The 21,760-nt window shown below is 55.2% G+C and overlaps 1 protein-coding gene across 1 annotated transcript; it reads right to left on the bottom strand.

The window, feature by feature from the left end:
* Positions 1-2,375: 2,375 nt before the first annotated feature.
* Positions 2,376-14,582, bottom strand: ercc6l (excision repair cross-complementation group 6-like). Its single transcript, XM_078431854.1, is given in 12 exon segments — positions 2,376-3,919; positions 4,436-4,549; positions 6,604-6,717; positions 8,661-8,768; positions 9,199-9,328; positions 9,330-9,449; positions 9,451-9,513; positions 9,515-9,585; positions 11,239-11,551; positions 11,553-11,949; positions 11,951-12,482; positions 14,280-14,582. Coding segments are annotated over 12 exon segments (3,183 nt in total). The 5' UTR covers positions 14,434-14,582; the 3' UTR covers positions 2,376-2,852.
* Between the last annotated feature and the right edge of the window lie 7,178 nt (positions 14,583-21,760).

Genomic DNA, 21,760 nt, shown 5'->3' with positions numbered 1-21,760 from the left:
CGTTTCTGCTTTCTCCCCATATCAATAGTCAATTATTTGTCACATACACATAAATGTGCAGTGAAATGAAAAATGACCCGCAGTTCAACAATAAGACCATTAAGAATAATCAATAAAAATATGCAATAACACATACAATCATAAACTAACACCAAACAAAAGAAACATCCATCACAGTGAGTCTCCTCCTCACTGTGATGGAAGGCCAGAATGTATTTTCTCTTCCCCGGCCGATTCCGTTAGCCCTAAGAGCAAAATGTAACTCTCCCTTGAAAACATCCAGTGAATTGGCCTCCACTGCCTTCTGTGCCAGAGAATTCCAGAGATTCACAACTCTCTGGGTGAGCTCTATCTAACTCTCTCTTGAATGCATTCAGAGAATTGGCCTCCACTGCCTTCTGTGCCAGAGAATTCCAGAGATTCACAACTCTCTGGGTGAGCTCTATCTAACTCTCTCTTGAATGCATTCAGAGAATTGGCCTCCACTGCCTTCTGTGCCAGAGAATTCCAGAGATTCACAACTCTCTGGGTGAGCTCTATCTAACTCTCTCTTGAATGCATTCAGAGAATTGGCCTCCACTGCCTTCTGTGCCAGAGAATTCCAGAGATTCACAACTCTCTGGGTGAGCTCTATCTAACTCTCTCTTGAATGCATTCAGAGAATTGGCCTCCACTGCCTTCTGTGCCAGAGAATTCCAGATTTACAACTCTCTGGGTGAAAACGTTTTTTCCTCATCTCAGGCCTACCCCTTATTCTATATTTTAAACCAAAGATAAGACACAAAATGCTGGAGTAACTCAAGCTGGGTCTCGACCCGCAACGTCACCCATTCCTTCTCTGCAGAGATCCTGCCTGTCCCGCTGAGTTACTCCAGCATTCATTGTCAATCTCCAGAACAACAACCACAGACCCCTTCGCCCCTTGTCACACAGGCCCTTCGATAAGCATCGCAAACACAAAGGGTGAACTCAATGCCCCGTTCACTGCGTCCGATTTCCCCCCCCCCCCCCCCGCCCCCGTGAACGTTTAAAAACAATGCCAGGAAAATCTGTGTAGATCTGGCATGGTAGAACAGCTGCTTCACAGCGCCAGTTAGAAACATAGAAAATAGGTGCAGGAGTAGGCCATTCGGCCCTTCGAGCCTGTACACACCGCCATTCAATATGATAATGGCTGATCATCCAACTCAGTATCCCGTACCTGCCTTCTCTCCATACCCCCTGATCCCTTTAGCCACAAGGGCCACATCTAACTCCCTCTTAAATATAGCCAATGAACTGGCCTCAACTACCTTCTGTGGCAGAGAATTCCACAGATTCACCACTCTCTGTGTGAAAAAATACTTTCTCATCTCGGTCCTAAAAGACTTCCCCCTTATCCTTAAACTGTGACCCCTTGTTCTGGACTTCCCCAACATCGGGAACAATCTTCCCGCATCTAGCCTCTCCAACCCCTTAAGAATTTTATGTTTCAATAAGATCCCCCCTCAGTCTTCTAAATTCCAGCGAGTACAAGCCGAGTCTATCCAGTCTTTCTTCATATGAAAGTCCTGCCATCCCAGGGAACAATCTGGTGAACCTTCTCTGTACTCCCTCTAAGGCTAGAATGTCTTTCCTCAGATTAGGAGACCAAAACTGTACACAGTACTCCAGGTGTGGTCTCACCAAGGCCCTGTACAACTGATCCGGGTGCTGTCTGTCTGTGTGTGTGTGTGTGTTTGTGTGTTGCATGACCCGCTGAGTTGCTCCAGCATTGTGTCTGCCTTTGTGTATGCAGGTATATGGAGTTGCACCTTCTCCCTGTGATTGTGTAAGTTTTCTGGACTAGAGGGTCCAAGCTAGAGGGTGAGGTTGAGCAGGCTGGGACTCTGTTCCTTGGAGCGCAGGAGGATTAGAAGAGCTCTTATAGAGGTGTACAAAATCATGAGAGGAATAGATCGGGTAGATGCACAGTCTCCTGCAGAGTAGGGGACCAGAGGACATAGGATTAATGTGAGGCGCAAAAGATTTAATAGGAACCTGAGGGGCAACTTTTTCCACACAGAGGGCGTTGGGTGTATGGAACGAGCTGCCGGAGGAAGTAGTTGAGGCTGGGACTGTCCCAACGTTTAAGAAACAGTCAGACAGGTACATTGATAGGGCAGGTTTGGAGGGATATGGGCCAAACGCGGGCAGGTGGGACAACAGTTAGACAGGTACATGGATAGGACCTTGCCCCGCACAATGACGCGTCCACCATGCATCCTTTAATTCTGAGGCTGTGCCCTCTGGTCCTAGACTCTCCCACTAGTGGAAACATCCTCTCCACGATGGGTTTAGCACACAGCCAGCCAACCAGTGATCTTTGCAAAAGTGTCGCTTTATTCATGTTCAGGTAGCTTTACATATATTTAACTTTATAAACACAAAATGCAGTTGTCCAATCGGCTATTTCAATTCACCATGTTCCCATCAGCTCCCTGCCCCGCCTCACCAAGCTGCCGTAGCTCTCTGGGGCCCCGGTACACTGCTCTACAAGGCCTGTACCCCAGTACCCTGCTCTACAGGGCCCGCTCCCACCGTACCCCATTCCAGGGCCTCCTGCTACGATGGGAACCCCAGTCTAATCCCTTCCCCGGTAGCCATTATCGGCAGCGTGGGGCCCTCACTGGGGAATGGCCCCAGCAGGTGATCGCGGGAAGCCAGGCTGCCGAACCTCAGCCCTGCCAGCTCTCCACCTCCCCCTGTCGGGCCCCCAGTGCCAGAGCCGGGCGCTGCAGCCCCCTGGGGGAGGAGGGGCTTTAGTGAAGTGCTCCATCTGCTCGCTGGATACCAGCTCAACGTCCATCGGCCCCTCTTGCTCTGTTTCCCACTCACTCGCGGGGCTGCGGGGGCCCAGCTCTGTCTTCCTGCCAGTCCTCCTCCTCCTCCTCCTCCTCTTCTGTGTAATCCTCCTCTTCCTCCATGTCCTCCAGCACAGACGTGACCAGGGACCGGGGAGAGGCGCACGAGTAGTTGGGGCTGCCCGGGGTTTGGGGGTGAGAGGGGGGGGCCCTGGGTGTGGAGGCGGAGGGAGGCTCGAGGGGGTAGAGGCCGGGGCTGGGCAGGGACACAGCCGGTGATTCGTCATCACTGTAAATCACCGCTGCCCTGCGCCGCGACCTCCCGATCACCGAGGAGGAGCAGGACTCCTCCCCTGGCGTCCCCTCCACCGAGGAGGGGAACTCCTCCCCTGGCGTCCCCTCCACCGAGGAGGGGAACTCCTCCCCTGGCGTCCCCTCCACCGAGGAGGGGCAGAACTCCTCTCCTGGTGTCCCCTCCACCGAGGAGGGGAACTCCTCCCCTGGCGTCCCCTCCACCGAGGAGGGGAACTCCTCCCCTGGTGTCCCCTCCACCGAGGAGGGGAACTCCTCTCCTGGTGTCCCCTCCACCGAGGAGGAGCAGAACTCCTCTCCTGGTGTCCCCTCCACCGAGGGGAATTCCTCTCCTGGTGTCCCCTCCACCGAGGGGAATTCCTCTCCTGGTGTCCCCTCCACCGAGGGGAACTCCTCTCCCGGGCCTCCCCCCTCCTCCTCCTCCTCGGTCTCCACCGTCTCCTCCAGTACCAGCTGGAAATCGGGGAGAAGCGAGGTGGTGGCGGGGAGAGACTGCGACCCCTCGTCAGGCTCCGTGGGCAGAGAGTCCAATAACCACTGGGCCCCAGGGCCGGTGCTGGCCGAGAGGCTGGCAGTGGGGGCCGGGGGAGAGGGTACAGGCGTGGCTGGGCCCTTGTCATTCTCTGCTGACAGCGGTGGTAGGTTGGCCATCTGGCAGCTCAGCTCAAACACGTCGTCTTCCGTCGCCAGCTCCCCCTCGCTCCCCTCCACCTCCAGCGACACGTCAGCATCCACCTGCAGCCCCTCGCCATGGCCCGGCAATACCTGCTCACCCACACACACACCTGCACAGGGACAGACAGAGACAGAGACACAGTGTCATGCACGTGTACACACAGACACACACAGTGCCAACATCACTGGTTGGGCACACACACACACCCACGCCCTGATCCACACTCACGCGCGCCGATCCACACACACACCCCGATCCACACTCATCACCGATCCACTCACATACCGATCCACATACACCCGCACTCACACACTCATCCACACACATACCCGCGCTCACACACACCTGCGCTCACACACTGATCCACACACCCGCACTCACACTCATCCACATACCCGCACTCACACACCCACGCTCACACACTCATCCACACACATACCCGCACTCACACACACCCGCGCTCACACTCATCCACACACATACCCGCCATCACACACAAACACACCTGTGCTCACACTGATCCACACACACACACACACCTGCGTGCACACACACACACTGACCCACACCTGCGTTCACACACACACATCCACCCACACCACCCAGTGGCCGGGCTCTGACTCACAGCTGGAATCGCCAATCGCCATCTCCGTGATGTTCAGCCCCTCCATCAGATCCACCATGGCCGGCTGGTCTCCCCACCCTGGTGGCGGTGTCATGCTCTCTTCCCCACCCACACCTGCGAAAGACAAACCCGTCCGTGAGTGACCGGCACGCGATGCCCAGGTTACACCCGGGTTATCCAGTGTATGTCGCCCAGACCAACGCACAAACCAGCCCATGACGTTCCAGAGGCGGCACGGTGACGCAGCGGGTAGAGCTGCTGCCTCACAGCGCCAGAGACCCGGCTTCCACCCTGACTATGGGCGCTGTCTGTATGGAGTTTGCACGTTCTCCCCGTGGGTTTTCTCAGAGATCTCTGGTTTCCCCCCGCACTCCAAAGACGTGCAGGTTTGTAGGTTAATTAGTGCATGTAAGAATTGTTTATAAACTGCATATATGTACGTTTGTGTGTGTGCATATATGTGTGTGGCATACGTATGTATGTGTATGTTTGTGTATGTGTGTATATATGTGTAGATGAGATAAAGTTTGTGAATTAATTGCTGAGTCGCGGTGAAGGGGTCGGAATAAATAAGTGTCCACCTCCTCCCACTCCTTTGAACATGTAAGATTTAATTTGTGTTGTTTATGAGAATTTATTCATTGAGTTGTGTACAGGTTCATCATTCATTTCATTTTATTGTTATTTTGTTTTGAACTTCTTTTGTTTCACATGTTCAAAATAAAATGTAAAATAAAAATAAATAATTAATAATAATTGTCCCTAGTGTGTGTAGGATAGTGTTAGTGTGCGGGGATCGCTGGTCGGTGTGGACTTGGTCGGCCGAAGGGCCTGTTTCCGCGCTGTATCTCTAAACTAAACTCAGTCTACACTTCACGCTGCTGTACCGAACAGGAAGGGGGGGTTTATTTGAAATTGCAGAATTCACTGCACATAACATTGGGTTTCAGCTTTTAATTTTAGTTTTAGTTTAGAGATAAACATGGATAGGACAGGTTTGGAGGGATATGGGCCAAACACAGGCAGGTGGGAAAAGGGTAGGTGGGGCATGTTGGCATTGTGGGCAAGTTGGGCCAAAGAGCCTCTTTCCACGCTGTATGACTACACAGCACAGAAACAGGCCATTCGGCCCACCGAGTCTACACCGACCAGCGATCCCCACTCGCCCGCACCGATCCCCACTCGCCCGCACCGATCCCCACTCGCGCGCACCGACCCACACTCGCCCGCACCGACCCCCACTCGCCCGCACCGATCCCCACTCGCGCACACCGACCCCCACTCGCGCACACCGATCCCCACTCGCCCGCACCGATCCCCACTCGCACGCACCGACCCCCACTGATCCCCACTCGCGCACACCGACCCCCACTCGCCCGCACCGACCCCCACTCGCCCGCACCGACCCCCACTCGCCCGCACCGACCCCCACTCGCCCGCACCGACCCCCACTCGCCCGCACCGACCCCCACTCGCCCGCACCGACCCCCACTCGCCCGCACCGACCCCCACTCGCCCGCACCGACCCCCACTCGCCCGCACCGACCCCCACTCGCCCGCACCGACCCCCACTCGCCCGCACCGATCCCCACTCGCCCGCACCGATCCCCACTCGCCCGCACCGACCCCCACTCGCCCGCACCGACCCCCACCGATCCCCACTCGCCCGCACCGATCCCCACTCGCGCACACCGATCCCCACTCGCGCACACCGATCCCCACTCGCCCGCACCGACCCCCACTCGCACGCACCGACCCCCACTCGCACGCACCGATCCCCACTCGCCCGCATCGATCCCCACTCGCACCGATCCACATTCGCACCGACCCCTACTCGCCCGCAACGATCCCCACTCGCGCACACCGATCCCCACTCGCCCGCACCGACCCCCACTCGCACGCACCGACCCCCACGCCCGCTCCGATCCACACTCGCGCACACCGATCCACACTCGCCCGCACCCATCCCCACTCGCACCGACCCCCACTCGCCCGCACCGATCCACTCGCGCGAACCGACCCACTCTCGCACACCGATCCACTCGCACATATCCACACACACCTGCGCTCACACACTGATCCACACCCACGCTCACACACACACTGACCCACACCTGCGCTCACACACACACATCCACCCACCACCCAGTGGCCGGGTTCTGACTCACAGCTGGAATCGCCAATCGCCATCTCCGTGATGTTCAGCTCCTCCGTCAGATCCACCACGGCCGGCTGGTCTCCCCACCCTGGTGGCGGTGTCATGCTCTCTTCCCCACCCACACCTGCGAAAGACAAACCCGTCCGTGAGTGACCGGCACTGGCACGCGATGCCCAGGTTACACCCGGGTTACCCAGTGTATGTCGCCCAGACCAACACACAAACCAGCCCATGACGTTCCAGAGGCGGCACGGTGGCGCAGCGGGTAGAGCTGCTACCTCACAGCGCCAGAGACCCGGCTTCCATCCTGACTACGGGCGCTGTCTGTACGGAGTTTGCACGTTCTCCCCGTGGGTTTTCTCAGAGATCTCCGGTTTCCTCCCGCACTCCAAAGACGTGCAGTTTTGTAGGTTAATTAGCTTGGTGCATGTAAAAATTGTTTATAAACTGCATATATGTACGTTTGTGTGCGTGCATATATGTGTGTGGCATACGTATGTATGTGTATGTGCATATATTTATGTGTAGATGAGATAAAGTTTGTGAATTAATTGCAGAGAAGCGGTGAAGGGGTCGGAATAAATAAGTGTCCACCTCCTCTCACTCCTCTGAACATGTTAGATTTAATTTGTGTTGTTTATGAGAATTTATTCATTGCGTTGTGTACAGGTTAATCATTCATTTCATTTTATTGTTATTTTGTTTTCTTTTTAACTTCTTTTGTTTCACATGTTCAAAATAAAATGTAAAATAAAAATAAATAAGAATTGTCCCTAGTGTGTGTAGGATAGTGTTAGTGTGCGGGGATCGCTGGTCGGTGTGGACATCGTGGGCCGAAGGGCCTGTTTCCGCGCTGTATCTCTAAACTAAACTCAGTCTAAACTTCACGCTGCTGTACCGAACAGAAAGGGGGGGTGGGGGGGGGGGTTTATTTGAAATGGCAGAATTCACTGCACATAGCATTGGGTTTCAGCTTTTAATTTTAGTTTTAGTTTAGAGATAAACATGGATAGGACAGGTTTGGAGGGATATGGGCCAAACACAGGCAGGTGGGATGAGGGTAGCTGGGGCATGTTGGCATTGTGGGCAAGTTGGGCCAAAGGGCCTCTTTCCACGCTGTATGACTACACAGCATAGAAACAGGCCATTCGGCCCACCGAGTCTACACCGACCAACGATCCCCACACACTAACACTATCCTACACACACACTAGGGACAATTGACAATTACACCAAGCGAATTAACCTACAAACATGCACGTCTTTGGAGTGTGGGAGGAAACCGGAGCGCCCGGAGAAAACCCTGCAGTCACGGGGAGAACGTGCAAACTCCGTACAGACAGCAGCCGTAGTCGGGATGGAAGCTGGGTCTCCAGCGCTGTGAGGCAGCAGCTCTACCTGCTGCACCATGGGGTGTACGCTACACAAGTGGAATACGAGGTGCTGCTCTCCAGTTTGAGTGTGGCCTCTCTCTGGCACTGGAGGAAGCCCAGCTACCTCACTGCAACCCTCGAACTATCCTTGATCCGACTTTGCTGACTTTATCTTGTACTGAACGTTATTTACGCCACTCCCTTTATCGTGCTTACTTTAGTTGAGTATGTATCTACCGCGCTGGAGACACTTGGACGGGTACATGGAAAGGGAAGGTTTCAAGGGAAGACACAGAATGCTGGAGTAACTCAGCGGGACAGGCAAAGAAGTAATGGGTGATGTTTTCGGGTCGAGACCTTCTTAAGGATCTTAGAAACATAGAAAATAGGTGCAGGAGGAGGCCATTCCACCCTTCGAGCCAGCACCACTACTCGTTGCGATCCGAGAGCTATCTAATTCTCTTTTAAATTCATCCAGTGAATCGGCCTCCACTGCCCTCTGCGGCAGAGAATTCCACAGATTCACAACTCTCTGGGTGACAGGGATATCTTAAGGGATCTGGGCCAAATGTGGGCAGGTGGGATTAGCGTAGATGGGCATGGACGAGTTAGGCTGAAGGACCTGTTTCCATGCTGGTACATTTCTACACCCAAGTCCTCGCCCCTCCTGCGCCCCTCGGCGGGACCAACTTACGGCTGAGGTTGGGAGCCTCTTCCTCCACCTCCCCGTCGCTTGGCACTTCTGCAGACGGCTGTGTGACTCTGTGATCCACGATCGGGACTGTTCTTCCACCACCTCGACCTGCAAGGAGATAATCACCGTCCAATTAATGTATCCCCCCTCCCCAGGGCAGACAGTGAACAGCATCTTACCGCGTGCAGAGGGTGGGCTGGGCGGTGGTCTCTCCCCTCTCACCCTCTCTCTCCTCCCCCCCACCCCCACCCAAGGGCAGACGGTGAACAGCATCTTACCGCCTGCAGAGGGTGGGCTGGGCGGTGGCAGGGTGCCCTGCTCTCTGGGTGGGCTGGGAGGTGGCATCCACCCTCTCCCCCACCCCCTCCCCAGGGCAGACAGTGAACAGCATCTTACCGCGTGCAGAGGGTGGGCTGGGCGGTGGCAGGGTGCCCGGCTCTCTGGGTGGGCTGGGAGGTGGCATCTCCCCACTCACCCTCTCTCCCCCACCCTCTCTCTCTCCCCCCCACCCAAGGGCAGACGGTGAACAGCATCTTACCGCGTGCAAAGGGTGGGCTGGGCGGTGCCAGGGTGCCCGGCTCTCTGGCTGCCACTATGTCCTGCGCCAGGCGTACCCGCTCCTGGATGTAGTGCTGCGAGGCGGGGTCGCTGAGCCCGTCGGCCTCCCTCGTCGTCGGGGGCGCCGTCGCGGGCGTGGACCAGCCCATGGTCGGTCACGCCGAACATGGGCAGGGTGTGGAGGAAGGCCAGGTGCTGGCGGTGCTCGGGGCCGGCCGGCCGCGGGCCCCCCGTGCATGGAGTGCAGCTGCAGCTGCGTGCTGGAGCGCCCGGTGTCCTCCAACACAAACAGCTCCCCGCAGTTCCTGGCGGCTGAAGTAGCGCAGAGGGTTCTTCCGCTCACCCACCGACTGGCGAATCAGTGAGTCTGGCAGAAACACACAGGGAGGGAGAGGGCATCAGAGCGAGGGCACTGGGGGACAGCCATGCCCACTGACCCTGCTTGTCAGCAATGCTGGGCACTATACAGAGTCACGCAGTGATAGACAGTGCGGAAACAGGCCCTTTGGGCCTACCTGCCCACACCGACCAACATGCTCCATCTACACTAGTCCCACCTGCCCACACCGACCAACATGCTCCATCTACACTAGTCCCACCTGCCCACACAGACCAACATGCCCCATCTACACTAGTCCCACCTGCCCACACCGACCAACATGCCCCATCTACACTAGTCCCACCTGCCCACACAGACCAACATGCCCCATCTACACTAGTCCCACCTGCCCACACCGACCAACATGCTCCATCTACACTAGTCCCACCTGCCCACACCGACCAACATGCTCCATCTACACTAGTCCCACCTGCCCACACAGACCAACATGCCCCATCTACACTAGTCCCACCTGCCCACACCGACCAACATGCCCCATCTACACTAGTCCCACCTGCCACACCGGCCAACATGCCCCATCTACACCAGTCCCACCTGCCCACACCGGCCAACATGCCCCATCTACACTAGTCCCACCTGCCCACACCGGCCAACATGCCCCATCTACACTAGTACCACCTGCCCACACCGGCCAACATGCCCCATCTACACTAGTCCCATCTGCCCGCCTTTGGGCCATATCTCTCTAAACCTGTCCTATCCATGTACCTGTCTGTTTCTTAAACGTTGGATAGTCCCAGCCTCAACTACCTCCTCCGGCAGCTCGTTCCATACACCCACCACCCACTGTGTGGAAAGATTACCCCTCAGATTCCTATTAAATCTTTTCCCCTTCGCCTTGAACCCATGTCGCCTGGTCCTCGATTCCCCTACTCTGGGCAAGATCTGAGGAAGGATGTGCTGGCTCTGGAGAGGGTCCAGATGAGGTTTACAAGAATGATCCCAGGAATGAGTGGGTCAACCCATGATGAGTGTTTGTTAGCACTGGACCTGCACTCGCTGGAGTTTAGAAGAATGGGGGGGGGGGGGGGGTACCTCATTGAAACTTACCGAACAGTGAGCAGCCTGGATAGAGTGGATGTGGAGAGGATGTTTCCACTAGTGGGAGAGTCTAGGACCAGAGGGCACAGCCTCAGAATTAAAGGACGTCCTCTTAGAAAGAAGATGAGGAGGACGTGATGGTCCGAATGGCCTAATTCTACTCATGTCACTTATGACCTTGACCCAGCGCCCCAAAGCCCACTGAACCCCCCCCCCCCATCTAGATGCCCAACGAATGCCAGCCTCATCCACCAATGCTCACATCTATGTTCCCCCTCATTCTGCCCTGGCTACCCCTCATGCTACGCTCACCCCCTTCCCTACCTCCGCCCCACCCTCCCTGTCTCCCTCGGCCCCCACCCTTCCCGTCTCCAACCCATCCTTCTCTCATTCACCCCCCTCCCTCCGTCCACCCACCTCTGTTCTGCCCCCCCCCCCATCTCCATCCCCCCCCCCCATCCCATTCCTCCATCTCCGTCCCATCCCTCCCCCAGCCCCTCTATCCCCGTTCCTCCCCCGCCCATCTGTCCCTCCCCCAGCCCCTCTATCCCCGTTCTCCCCCCCACACCCACCGCTGACCTTTGAAGATCTGTCGGCGGTAGATCTTCTCCTCCACAGTGCCACAGGTGACCAGCCGGTAGATGTGGACGTCCTCAGTCTGCCCGATGCGGTAGGCCCGGTCGGCAGCCTGGGCGTCGGTGGTGGGGTTCCAGCTGGGATCCACCACCACCACGCGGTTGGCAGCGGTCAGGGTGAGCCCCACGCCGCCCACCTGGGTGGTCAGCAGGAAGACCGAGCAGTCCCGGCCCCGCTGGAACTCCTCCACCAGCTTCTGCCGGTCGGCCAGCGCCACCCTACCGTCCATGCGCGTCAGGCGGAAGCCCCTAACCCGCCAACACCTTTGCGATGATGTCCAGCATCTTCCTGGACTGGGAGAAGACCAGAGTGCGGTGTCCCTCCTCCCTCAGCCTCTCCAGCAGCCCCAGGAGGAAGAGCAGCTTGCCCGACTCCCCCACCAACTGGTCGACGGACACCTGGCCCACCTCGTGCTCCCCTCCCAGCTCCATCTCCTCCCACTGCCGCTTGGACAAGAGCCGCGGGTGGTCGCAAAGCTTCTTCAAGTTGTTCAGCTGCACCAGTGGCGACAGCTTGGTCAGCAGCAGCTCCTGGATGGCCCCGGACGACACAAACCTGCGGTAGATCTCCTCCTGGACCGGGCTCAGGTGGACCCAGATAATCAGGTCACTCTTCCTGCTGAGAGCCATCAGATCCGGGGCCCCCCGATGTCCCCTCACTCTCTGTCCCTGCAGGCTGCTCCCCCTCCTCCTGCCCCCGAGGCTTCTGCTTTTGCACGCCCTCCTTGGTCCTGCGCATGAAGTAGGGCTGGATCACATTCATCAGGCTCTGGGAGATGCGCAGACCCAAGGCTTTCTCTGCCGGAGTGGCGTCCTTCTCCCTGGCCCGCATGATGGGAGCCTCGTAGAGCATCTTGAAGGACTTGAGGGGCCCGAGCAGCGAGCCCTGGCAGGCGAAGGTGAAAAGCGCCCACAGTTCCATGAGGTTGTTCTGCACAGGAGTCCCGGTCATCAGCACACGGTTCTCGGCCGGGAGGGCGTTGACATGCTTGGTGGTCTTGCTGAGGTGACTCTTGATCTTGTGAGCCTCGTCCAGCACCATGTAGTCCCAGGTGAAGGGCTGTCCGTCCAGCTGCGACAGCTGCTCCACGTTGTACATGACCAGCTGGTAGGTGGTGATCACCGCACCCCCAACACGCTGCACTCGCTCCAGGTTACGGCCACGCTGCGCCTTAGAACCGTGGAAGACTAGAGAGGGGGAGAGGGGAGAGGGAGGGGAGAGGGGGAGAGGGAGGAGAGGGGGAGGGAGGAGAGGGGGAGGGAGGAGAGGGGGAGGGAGGAGAGGGGGAGGGAGGATAGGGGGAGGGAGGTATTAGATGTGGGGAGACCACCAGCACAGACCCGGGAATGGGGACAGGCACCTCTTCCCCTCATTTACACTCAAAGTACCACCTGATGGAGACCGAGGTTAGACTGTACCCCCATCCGAGATCCCCTTTAACTGTAACACAGCCACTGCCTCATCACCCCCTCACCCCTACTCCAACCCCTCTCATTCTTCACCCTTCTCCTTCCAGTCCCACACCCCTTCCCCTGCTCTCTCCTCCCACACCCTCTCATCCCCTACACCCCCTCCTTCCCCTGCCCTCTCCGTCCCTCCCCCCACCCTCTGCCCCCACCCTCTGCCCCCACCCAGTCTCTCTCTCTTTCCCCCCACCCCCTCCCTCCATCCCATCCACCCCCTCCCACCATCCCACCCCACCCCTCCCTCCATCCCATCCACCCTCTCCCACCCTCCATCCCATCCACCCTCACCGTCCCTCCATCCCATCCACCCTCTCCCTCCCTCCACCCATCCACCCTCACCCTCCCTCCATCCAACCACCCACTCCCTCCCTTCACCCTCTCCCTCTACCCTCTCCCTTCACCCTCTCCCCCATCCCATCTCTCGCCCTCTCCCCCTCACTCTCCCTCCCTCCCCCCATCCCCCCCTCCCTCTATCCCCTCACCCCACCCTCTCTCCCTTCCTCCCCCCCAACCTCTCTCTCCCTTCCTCCCCCCACCCTCTCTCTCCCCCCCACCCTCTCTCTCTCCCTCCTCCCCCACCCTCCCTCTCTCCCTTCCTCCCCCACCTCTCTCTCTCTCCCCCTTCCTCCCCCCACCCTCTCTCCCTACCTCCCTTCCTCCCCCCACCCTCTCTCCCTACCTCCCTTCCTCCCCCCACCCTCTCTCTCTCCCCCCACCCTCTCTCTCTCCCCCCCACCCTCTCTCCCTTCCTCCCCCACCCTCCCTTCCTCCCCCACCCTCTCTCTCTCTCCCTTCCTCCCCCCACCCTCTCTCTCTCCCTTCCTCCCCCCACCCTCTCTCTCTCTCTCTCTCCCTTCACCCTCTCTCTCCCTTCCTCCCCCCACCCTCTCTCTCTCTCCCTTCCTCCCCCCACCCTCTCTCTCTCCCTTCCTCCCCCCACCCTCTCTCTCTCTCCCTTCCTCCCCCCACCCTCTCTCTCTCTCCCTTCCTCCCCCCACCCTCTCTCTCTCCCTTCCTCCCCCCACCCTCTCTCTCTCCCTTCCTCCCCCCACCCTCTCTCTCTCTCCCTTCCTCCCCCACCCTCTCTCTCTCCCTTCCTCCCCCCACCCTCTCTCTCTCCCTTCACCCTCTCTCTCTCTCTCCCTTCCTCCCCCCACCCTCTCTCTCTCCCTTCACCCTCTCTCTCTCTCTCCCTTCCTCCCCCCACCCTCTCTCTCTCCCTTCACCCTCTCTCTCTCTCTCTCCCTTCACCCTCTCTCTCTCTCTCCCTTCCTCCCCCCACCCTCTCTCTCTCTCCCTTCCTCCCCCCACCCTCTCTCTCTCCCTTCCTCCCCCCACCCTCCCTCTCTCTCCCTTCCTCCCCCCCACCCTCTCTCTCTCTCCCTTCCTCCCCCCATCCTCTCTCTCTCTCCCTTCCTCCCCCCACCCTCTCTCTCTCTCCCTTCCTCCCCCCATCCTCTCTCTCTCTCCCTTCATCCCCCCACCCTCTCTCTCTCTCTCCCCCCCCCCCCCCCTCACCCTTGACTCTGATGCCGGGGGTCCAGGCTGCGAACTCCACCAGCCATGTTGCTAGCAGGGAGGCGGGCATGATGAGCAGGCAGTTGGTCACCAGGCCGGCGTCGAACATGCCGGAGAGGAAGGCGAGGAGCTGCACCGTCTTGCCGAGGCCCATGTCGTCGGCCAGGATGCCGCCGCCGCGCCGCTCCGTGAACAGACGGTGGAGGAAGGCGACGCCGCTGCGCTGGTGGGGCAGCAGCCGCTCCAGGAGAGGACGGTGGAGGCGGAGGCTGCAGCCCGGCACCGGGGCCCACTCGTCCCCCTCCTCCCCCTCCTCTTGCCCGTCGCCCAGAGCCTCCTCCAGCGCCTCCCGCAGCCGGGCCGCCCTCCGCTCCAGCCGCCCTCCCACCCGCGGCCCCAGCTCCTCCGCCTCGGTGACAAGAGCCAGCGCTGCCCGCAGCTCCCCCGCCTTGGCCCGCTCCCTCGCCGCCTGCACACACTCTCGGCACCGGGCCTGCCGCCGCTCGTCCGAGTCACTGGGGCCCTCAGTCCCCGAGCCCGAGTTCCCCTCAGTCCCGGGGCCCGAGTCACTGGGGCCCTCAGTCCCCGAGCCCGAGTTCCCCTCAGTCCCGGGGCCCGAGTCACTGGGGCCCTCAGTCCCCGAGCCCGAGTTCCCCTCAGTCCCCGAGTTCCCCTCAGTCCCAGAGCCCGAGTTCCCCTCAGTCCCGGGGCCCCAGTAACGGCCCGGCCCGGCTCTAGGGCTCCAATCGCCGCCCGGCCGGACAGCAGCAGCAGCCGCCATTATCTCCACCTTCCCGCCTTGCACTTGAACTGCGCGCGCCCGTCGGGAAAATGGGCGGGAGGGGGGACATACGTCATTGCGGGGCGCGGTTTGCGAGTGCGCAGATGCAATGGTGGACGCGTCACAGTGCGGGGCAAGTTCTAGGTCAGTGCGGGGCGTGCACGGTTTTGCGAACTGCGCAGATGCAATGGTGGACGCGTCACAGTGCGGGGCAAGTTCTCGGCGAATGCGTCATTGCGGGGCGTGCACGGTTTGCGACTGCGCAGATGCAATGGTGGGCGCGTCACAGTGCGGGGCAAGTTCTCTGTCATTGCGGGGCGTGCACGACTTGCGTCTGCGCAGATGTATGGTGTACGCGTCACAGTGCGGGGCAAGTTCTAGGCCATTGCGTCACTGCGGTGCGTGCACGGTTTGCGACTGCGCAGATGCTTGGTGGACAAGTGCGGGGCAAAGCCCCATCCAAGTCAAGTCAAGTTTTTATTTGTCACATACATATATACAAGATGTGCAGTGAAATGAAAGTGGCAATGCCTGCGGATTGTGCTAAAACTACAAAACACAATAGAATTGGGTTTTTTTAACACAAAAAATAAATTGATACAGTAAATTAAACGAGTCCCTGGTGATATGAGAGTTAACAGTCCTGTGGGAAGAAACTCCGTCTCATCCTCTCTGTTTTCACAGCGTGACAGCGGAGGCGTTTGCCTGACCGTAGCAGCTGGAACAGTCCGTTGCTGGGGTGGTAGGGGTCCCCCATAATGTTGCTGGCTCTGGATCTGCACCTCCTGATGTATAGGTCCTGCAGGGGGGGGCGAGTGTAGTTCCCATGGTGCGTTCAGCCGAACGCACTACTCTCTGCAGAGCCATCCTGTCCTGGGCAGAGCTGTTCCCAAACCAGACTGTAATGTTGCCGGACAGGATGCTCTCTACAGCCCCAGAGTAGAAGCACTGAAGGATCCTCAGAGACACTCTGAATTTCCTCAACTGTCTGAGGTGGTAAAGGCGCTGCCTTGCCTTACCCACCAGTGCGGCAATGTGTGTTGTCCATGTCAGATCCTCTGTGATGTGGACTCCCAGGTATTTAAAACTGCTCACCTTATCCACAGTAATCCCATTTATCTCCAGTGGCGTGGACGTCCTCGGATGTTGAGCCCTTCTAATGTCCACAATCAGCTCCTTACTTTTTTTGACATTCAAGAGGAGGCTGTTGTCCTGACACCAGAGTGCCAGATCAGCCACCTCCTCCCGGTGGGCCTTCTCGTTATCGGAGATCAGGCCCACCACCACAGTGTCATCAGCAAACCTGATGATGGAGTTGGAGCTGAACCTGGCCCCACAGTCATGTGTGTACAGGGAGTACAGTAGGGGGCTAAGGACGCAAGCCTGGGGGAATCCTGTGTTCAGGGTGAGGGGGTTAGATGTATGTCTCCCCATCTTGACCACTTGGGGCCTGGCGGTGAGAAAGTCCAGGACCCAGGCACACAGGGGAGTGTTAAGCCCCAGTTTCAGCAGCTTCTCAGCCAATCTGGTGGGGACTATTGTGTTGAAACCCATGTACCTGTGTAACTGTTTCTTAAACGTTGGGATAGTCCCAGCCTCAACTACCTCCTCCAGCAGCTCGTTCCATTCACCCACCACCCTCTGTGTGAAAAAGTCACCCCTCTGATTCCTATTAAATCTTTTCCGCTTCACCTTGAACCAGATACCGGAGGACCAAGGTAGACCACCATGGGTAAATTCCAGCGCCATTTTATTAAGCAGATTATGTGTGCTAGACTGGACAGTGCTCATAACTTTCTGCGATTTCTTCATACATAAAATGTTTGCAAACAATTATATTTGTTCAACTTCTTGGATAAGTTGATAGTTGACATTTATAACTATTTCTTGAAGAGTTGCTGCTTCGTGATCTTTAAACTTTGGATGTTCCTGATTGAATATTTGCACTAGAGATCCACTCTGTATCTGGCCAATTGATCATATTTAATTAACTTTATTCACAAAATGCTGGAGTAACTCAGCAGGTCAGGCAGCATCTCAGGAGAGAAGGAATGGGTGACATTTCGGGTCGAGACCCTACTTCAGACTGATCTGTAATCTGTGTGTTCAGTGAAATGAAATGTTCAGTCTGATGAAGGGACAAGACCCGATTTTTAAATTTTTTTAGATTTAGAGATACAGCGCAGAAACAGGCCCTTCGGCCCACCGAGTCCGCGCCGCCCAGCGATCCTCGCACATTAACACTATCCTACGCTCACGAGGGCCAATTTTTACATTTTACCCAGCCAATTAACCTACAAACCTGTACGTCTTTGGAGTGTGGGAGGAAACCGAAGATCTCGGAGAAAACCCACGCAGGTCACGGGGAGAACGTACAAACTCCGTTCAGACAGCACCCGTAGTCAGGATCGAACCTGAGTCTCCGGCGCTGCATTTGCTGTAAGGCAGCAACTCTACCGCTGCGCCACCGTGCCGAAACGTCACCCATTCCTTCTCTCCTGAGATGCTGCCTGACCTGCTGAGTTACTCCAGCATTTTGTGAATAAATACCTTCGATTTGTACCAGCATCTGCAGTTATTTTCTTACAATATTTAATGAACTGTTCTTCTTTGCTTTCTCTGTTCGTTTTAATTGCAATTCCAGGAGCTGTATCTCTCTTTATTTTATTTTTAAAAGTCATGGAAGCAGAGATTAGGCATTTGCAAACAGTAGAACTCTTCGGTATCCACAATATAATTGAAAAGACATTTAACTTAATACTTAAGAGAGCCAAGAAAATTTCAATTGGTGAATTGATTAGTTTAAAACCCTTGACAGCCACTAAAATGACCTGACGTGGTACAGAAGCATGAATCCAATTCAAATAGACACAGTGTTGGAGTAAATCACCGGGTCAGGCAGCATCTCTGGGGGAAAAGGATGGGCGATGTTTCAGGTTGGGACCCTTCTTCAGACAAGGGGGGGGGAGGGGGGAGGAGGTGAAGAGCTGGTATAAATCAGGACCTGATCTATTCATTGATTAGCTGATATGCCAAACAGTGCAACCCTGTATACCTCGAACACAAAATGATGTAAATCTTACCATGAATGACAGAAATAAAAAGTGTTATCCTTGTTTAAGAAGTTCATTTTTGAATGATGTAAAATTGAAGGAGGTTGGTGTAATATAATGCTTACCCTCAAATGTGTTGTTGTGAGATATTCACCTTTGAAAAATCCATGAATCACACACAAAAACCCCAAGAAGGTGACTATGTTATTTGACCATTTATTCACAAAATGCTGGAGTAACACAGGTCAGGCAGCATCTCAGGAGAGAAGGAATGGGTGACATTTCGGGTCGAGACCCTTCTTCAGACTGATGTCAGGGGGGTGGGACAAAGGTAGGATACAGGTGGAGACAGGAAGATAGAGGGAGATCTGGGAAGGAGGAGGGGAAGAGAGGGACAGAGGAACTATCTAAAGTTGGAGAAGTCGATGTTCATACCACTGGGCTGCAAGCTGCCCAGGCGAAATATGAGGTGCTGTTCCTCCAATTTCCGGTGGGACTCACTATGGCACTGGAGGAGGCCCATGACAGAAAGGTCAGACTGGGAGGGGGAGTTGAAGTGCTCGGCCACCGGGAGATCAGTTTGGCCAATGCGGACCGAGCGCAGGTGTTGAGCGAAGCGATCGCTGAGCCACCGTTTGGTTTCGCCGATGTAAATAAGTCGACATCTAGAGCAGCGGATGCAATAGATGAGGTTGGAGGAGGTGCAGGTGAACCTCTGTCTCACCTGGAAAGACTGTTTGGGTCCTTGGATGGAGTTGAGGGGGGAGGTAAAGGGACAGGTGTTCCCAAACGTCACCCATTCCTTCTCTCCTGGCCAGCTGAGTTACTCCAGTATTTTGTGAATAAATACCTTCGATTTGTACCAGCATCTACGTTATTTGACCAACTCATCCACAGTCCAACGGTTCTAGCCCCTCGGTTCCACGACTGCCTGCTGACCCCGGTCCAGATGTTTCGCCTGCTGCTTCGTCTCCCCGGCTGCTGTAGAGGTCTCCATCCTCACCCTCAACTGCGGTATCACTCCCTTCTCGTATTCAATCTCCGGTGAAGGGGTGATGGTTGGTACCGTACGCGCATAGGTCGAGTCTGCAAGCCGAACCCGAAGTACAATGACCGTGTTTGAACTGTCGGTGAACTGTCTTCCCACTCGCTGCTCTCAGCGTACAGTACGCAAAGTAAAGTGCACTCCCCACATTTTGGTGTTTTGCTTGGTTGCTGCAACCATGGTCGAGACCCGGGTTCATTGGCAAGGGCAATCATTGACAGGGGCAATCACAGCCAGAGTTTCCATCCTGGTAAGTTCGTTCTGAACGCGGTCTCGCATGGCACGCGGGACCCAGTGAGGGGGGCGGACAACTGGCGTGACCTCTGGGTCAGTTACAATGGTGTACTTGTGGGGGAGTTTGCCAAGTTTGTTATCAAAGACACTGTGAGAGGAGTGGTTGAGCTGGACCCTGGCTGGGGGTGAGCTGGTGTAGAGTTTTGCCGAAGGTGACCAAACCCAGGTCATGGCAGGCCGATGAAAAAGTCCAGGTTGTACTCCAGCATTTTGTGATACCTTCGATTTGTGCAGTTATTTTCCTACACTACATTTCGATTGACGTAATTCTTGGTAGAATTTAGCAAAGCATTCATTAATCTCACCTGGGGACGTTGTAGACTTGCCATTCTTATCTCTAATTGTGTGGATAGCACGGGACACTTGTCTATGTCCGAGTTGTCTTGCCAACAGATTGTGTAACTTATCTCCAAACTCAATTACTTTTGTTATGTCTCGTGGAGCCTAGAGCCAACATGTTTTGTCGAGATGGTATTGTGTTCAAATTTCAATTTGCTAATTGCCTCTAAAGTTGCATCAGCAGGGTTTGCTTTATATGAATTTTATAGATTTGTTAGATCCAGGTTTATTACTTTAAGGCAATTATTCTCTTCTTTCTTTTTATTAGCTGTGTCTGATATTATATGACCTCTGGTAACAACCTTCAGTGATTCCCATAGGGTTGAATCATTAACATCTCCAGTGTCATTCTCAGAAAAGAAGTGGGAAATGTGTTAGGGTAAACTTTAAACTCCATGTCTTCTAACAGCATGGCATCAAAGCGCCATTGACTATTCTTACGTCTCTGTTCACCTAACTTTAGCATCATGGATAGTGGGGCATGGTCTGATATTAGAATCGGGTGGTACACTATTTTATCCACTATTATAATCAGTTTGGAATCTAGCAGAAAGTAATCTATACAGGAATATGTCTTGTGGACTGGAGAGGAAAATGAATAATCTCCGTCAGTTGGATGTGAGGGCCTCCATATGTCTACTAAGTTTAAACTTTCCATCAGTATATTTAGGCCAATGCTGGAGTTTGACTGTTGAAGCGTTTTTGAAAATTGTTTATCCAAGAGAGGATCATTGTACAATTAAAATCTCCACCAATCACAATATTATCAGAATGGTTTGGTATGGCATTGAAAACCTTTTGAAAAAAGACTGGGTTGTCAAAGTTAGGGCCGTATACATTCACAAGTGTAATTGGTACAGAGTTTAAAGAGCCAGATACAATAAGAAACCTCCCTTCAGGGTCAGAAATCGGGGATGAATGAACAAAAGGGACATTTTTCCTAAACAATATTGCCACCCCCCTTGCACTAAAGTTAGACTGATATATCGAAGGTATCACAAAATGCTGGAGTAACTCAGCAGGTCAGGCAGCTTCGAGGAGAGAGGGAATGGGTGACGTTTCTTCAGTCTGAAGAAGGGCCTCGACCCGAAACGTCACCCATTCCCTCTCTCCTAGATGCTGCCTGACATATAACAATATAACATATAACAACTACAGCATGGAAACAGGCCTGTCTGGCCCTACCAGTCCACGCCGACCATTCTCCCTGACCTAGTCTCATCTACCTGCACTCAGACCATAACCCTCCAATCCCCTCCTATCCATATACCTATCCAATTTACTCTTAAATAATAAAATCGAGCCAGCCTCCACCACTTCCACCGGAAGCCCATTCCATACAGCCACAACCCTCTGAGTAAAGAAGTTCCCCCTCATGTTACCCCTAAACCTTTGTCCCTCAATTCTGAAGCTATGTCCCCTTGTTGGAATCTTCCCCACTCTCAAAGGGAAAAGCCTACCCACGTCAACTCTGTCCGTCCCTCTCATAATTTAAAAAACCTCTATCAAGTCCCCCCTCAACCTTCTACGCTCCAAAGAATAAAGACCCAACCTGTTCAACCTCTCTCTGTAGCCTAAGTGCTGAAACCCAGGCAACATTCTAGTAAATCTCCTCTGTACCCTCTCCATTTTGTCGACATCCTTCCTATAATTTGGCGACCAGAACTGCACACCATACTCCAGATTCGGCCTCACCAATGCCCTGTACAATTTCAACATTACATCCCAACTTCTATACTCGATGCTCTGATTTATAAAGGCAAGCATACCAAACGCCTTCTTCACCACCCTATCCACATGAGATTCCACCTTCAGGGAACAATGCACAGTTATTCCCAGATCCCTCTGTTCCACTGCATTCCTCAATTCCCTACCATTTACCCTGTACGTCCTATTTTGATTTGTCCTACCAAAATGCAGCACCTCACACTTATCAGCATTAAACTCCATCTGCCATCTTTCAGCCCAC

The sequence above is a fragment of the Rhinoraja longicauda genome, chromosome 44, assembly GCF_053455715.1.
Source record: "Rhinoraja longicauda isolate Sanriku21f chromosome 44, sRhiLon1.1, whole genome shotgun sequence".
NCBI lineage: Eukaryota > Metazoa > Chordata > Chondrichthyes > Rajiformes > Arhynchobatidae > Rhinoraja > Rhinoraja longicauda.
Note: the sequence above shows the minus strand (reverse complement) of the source record. Positions and strands in the feature narration are given on the sequence as shown.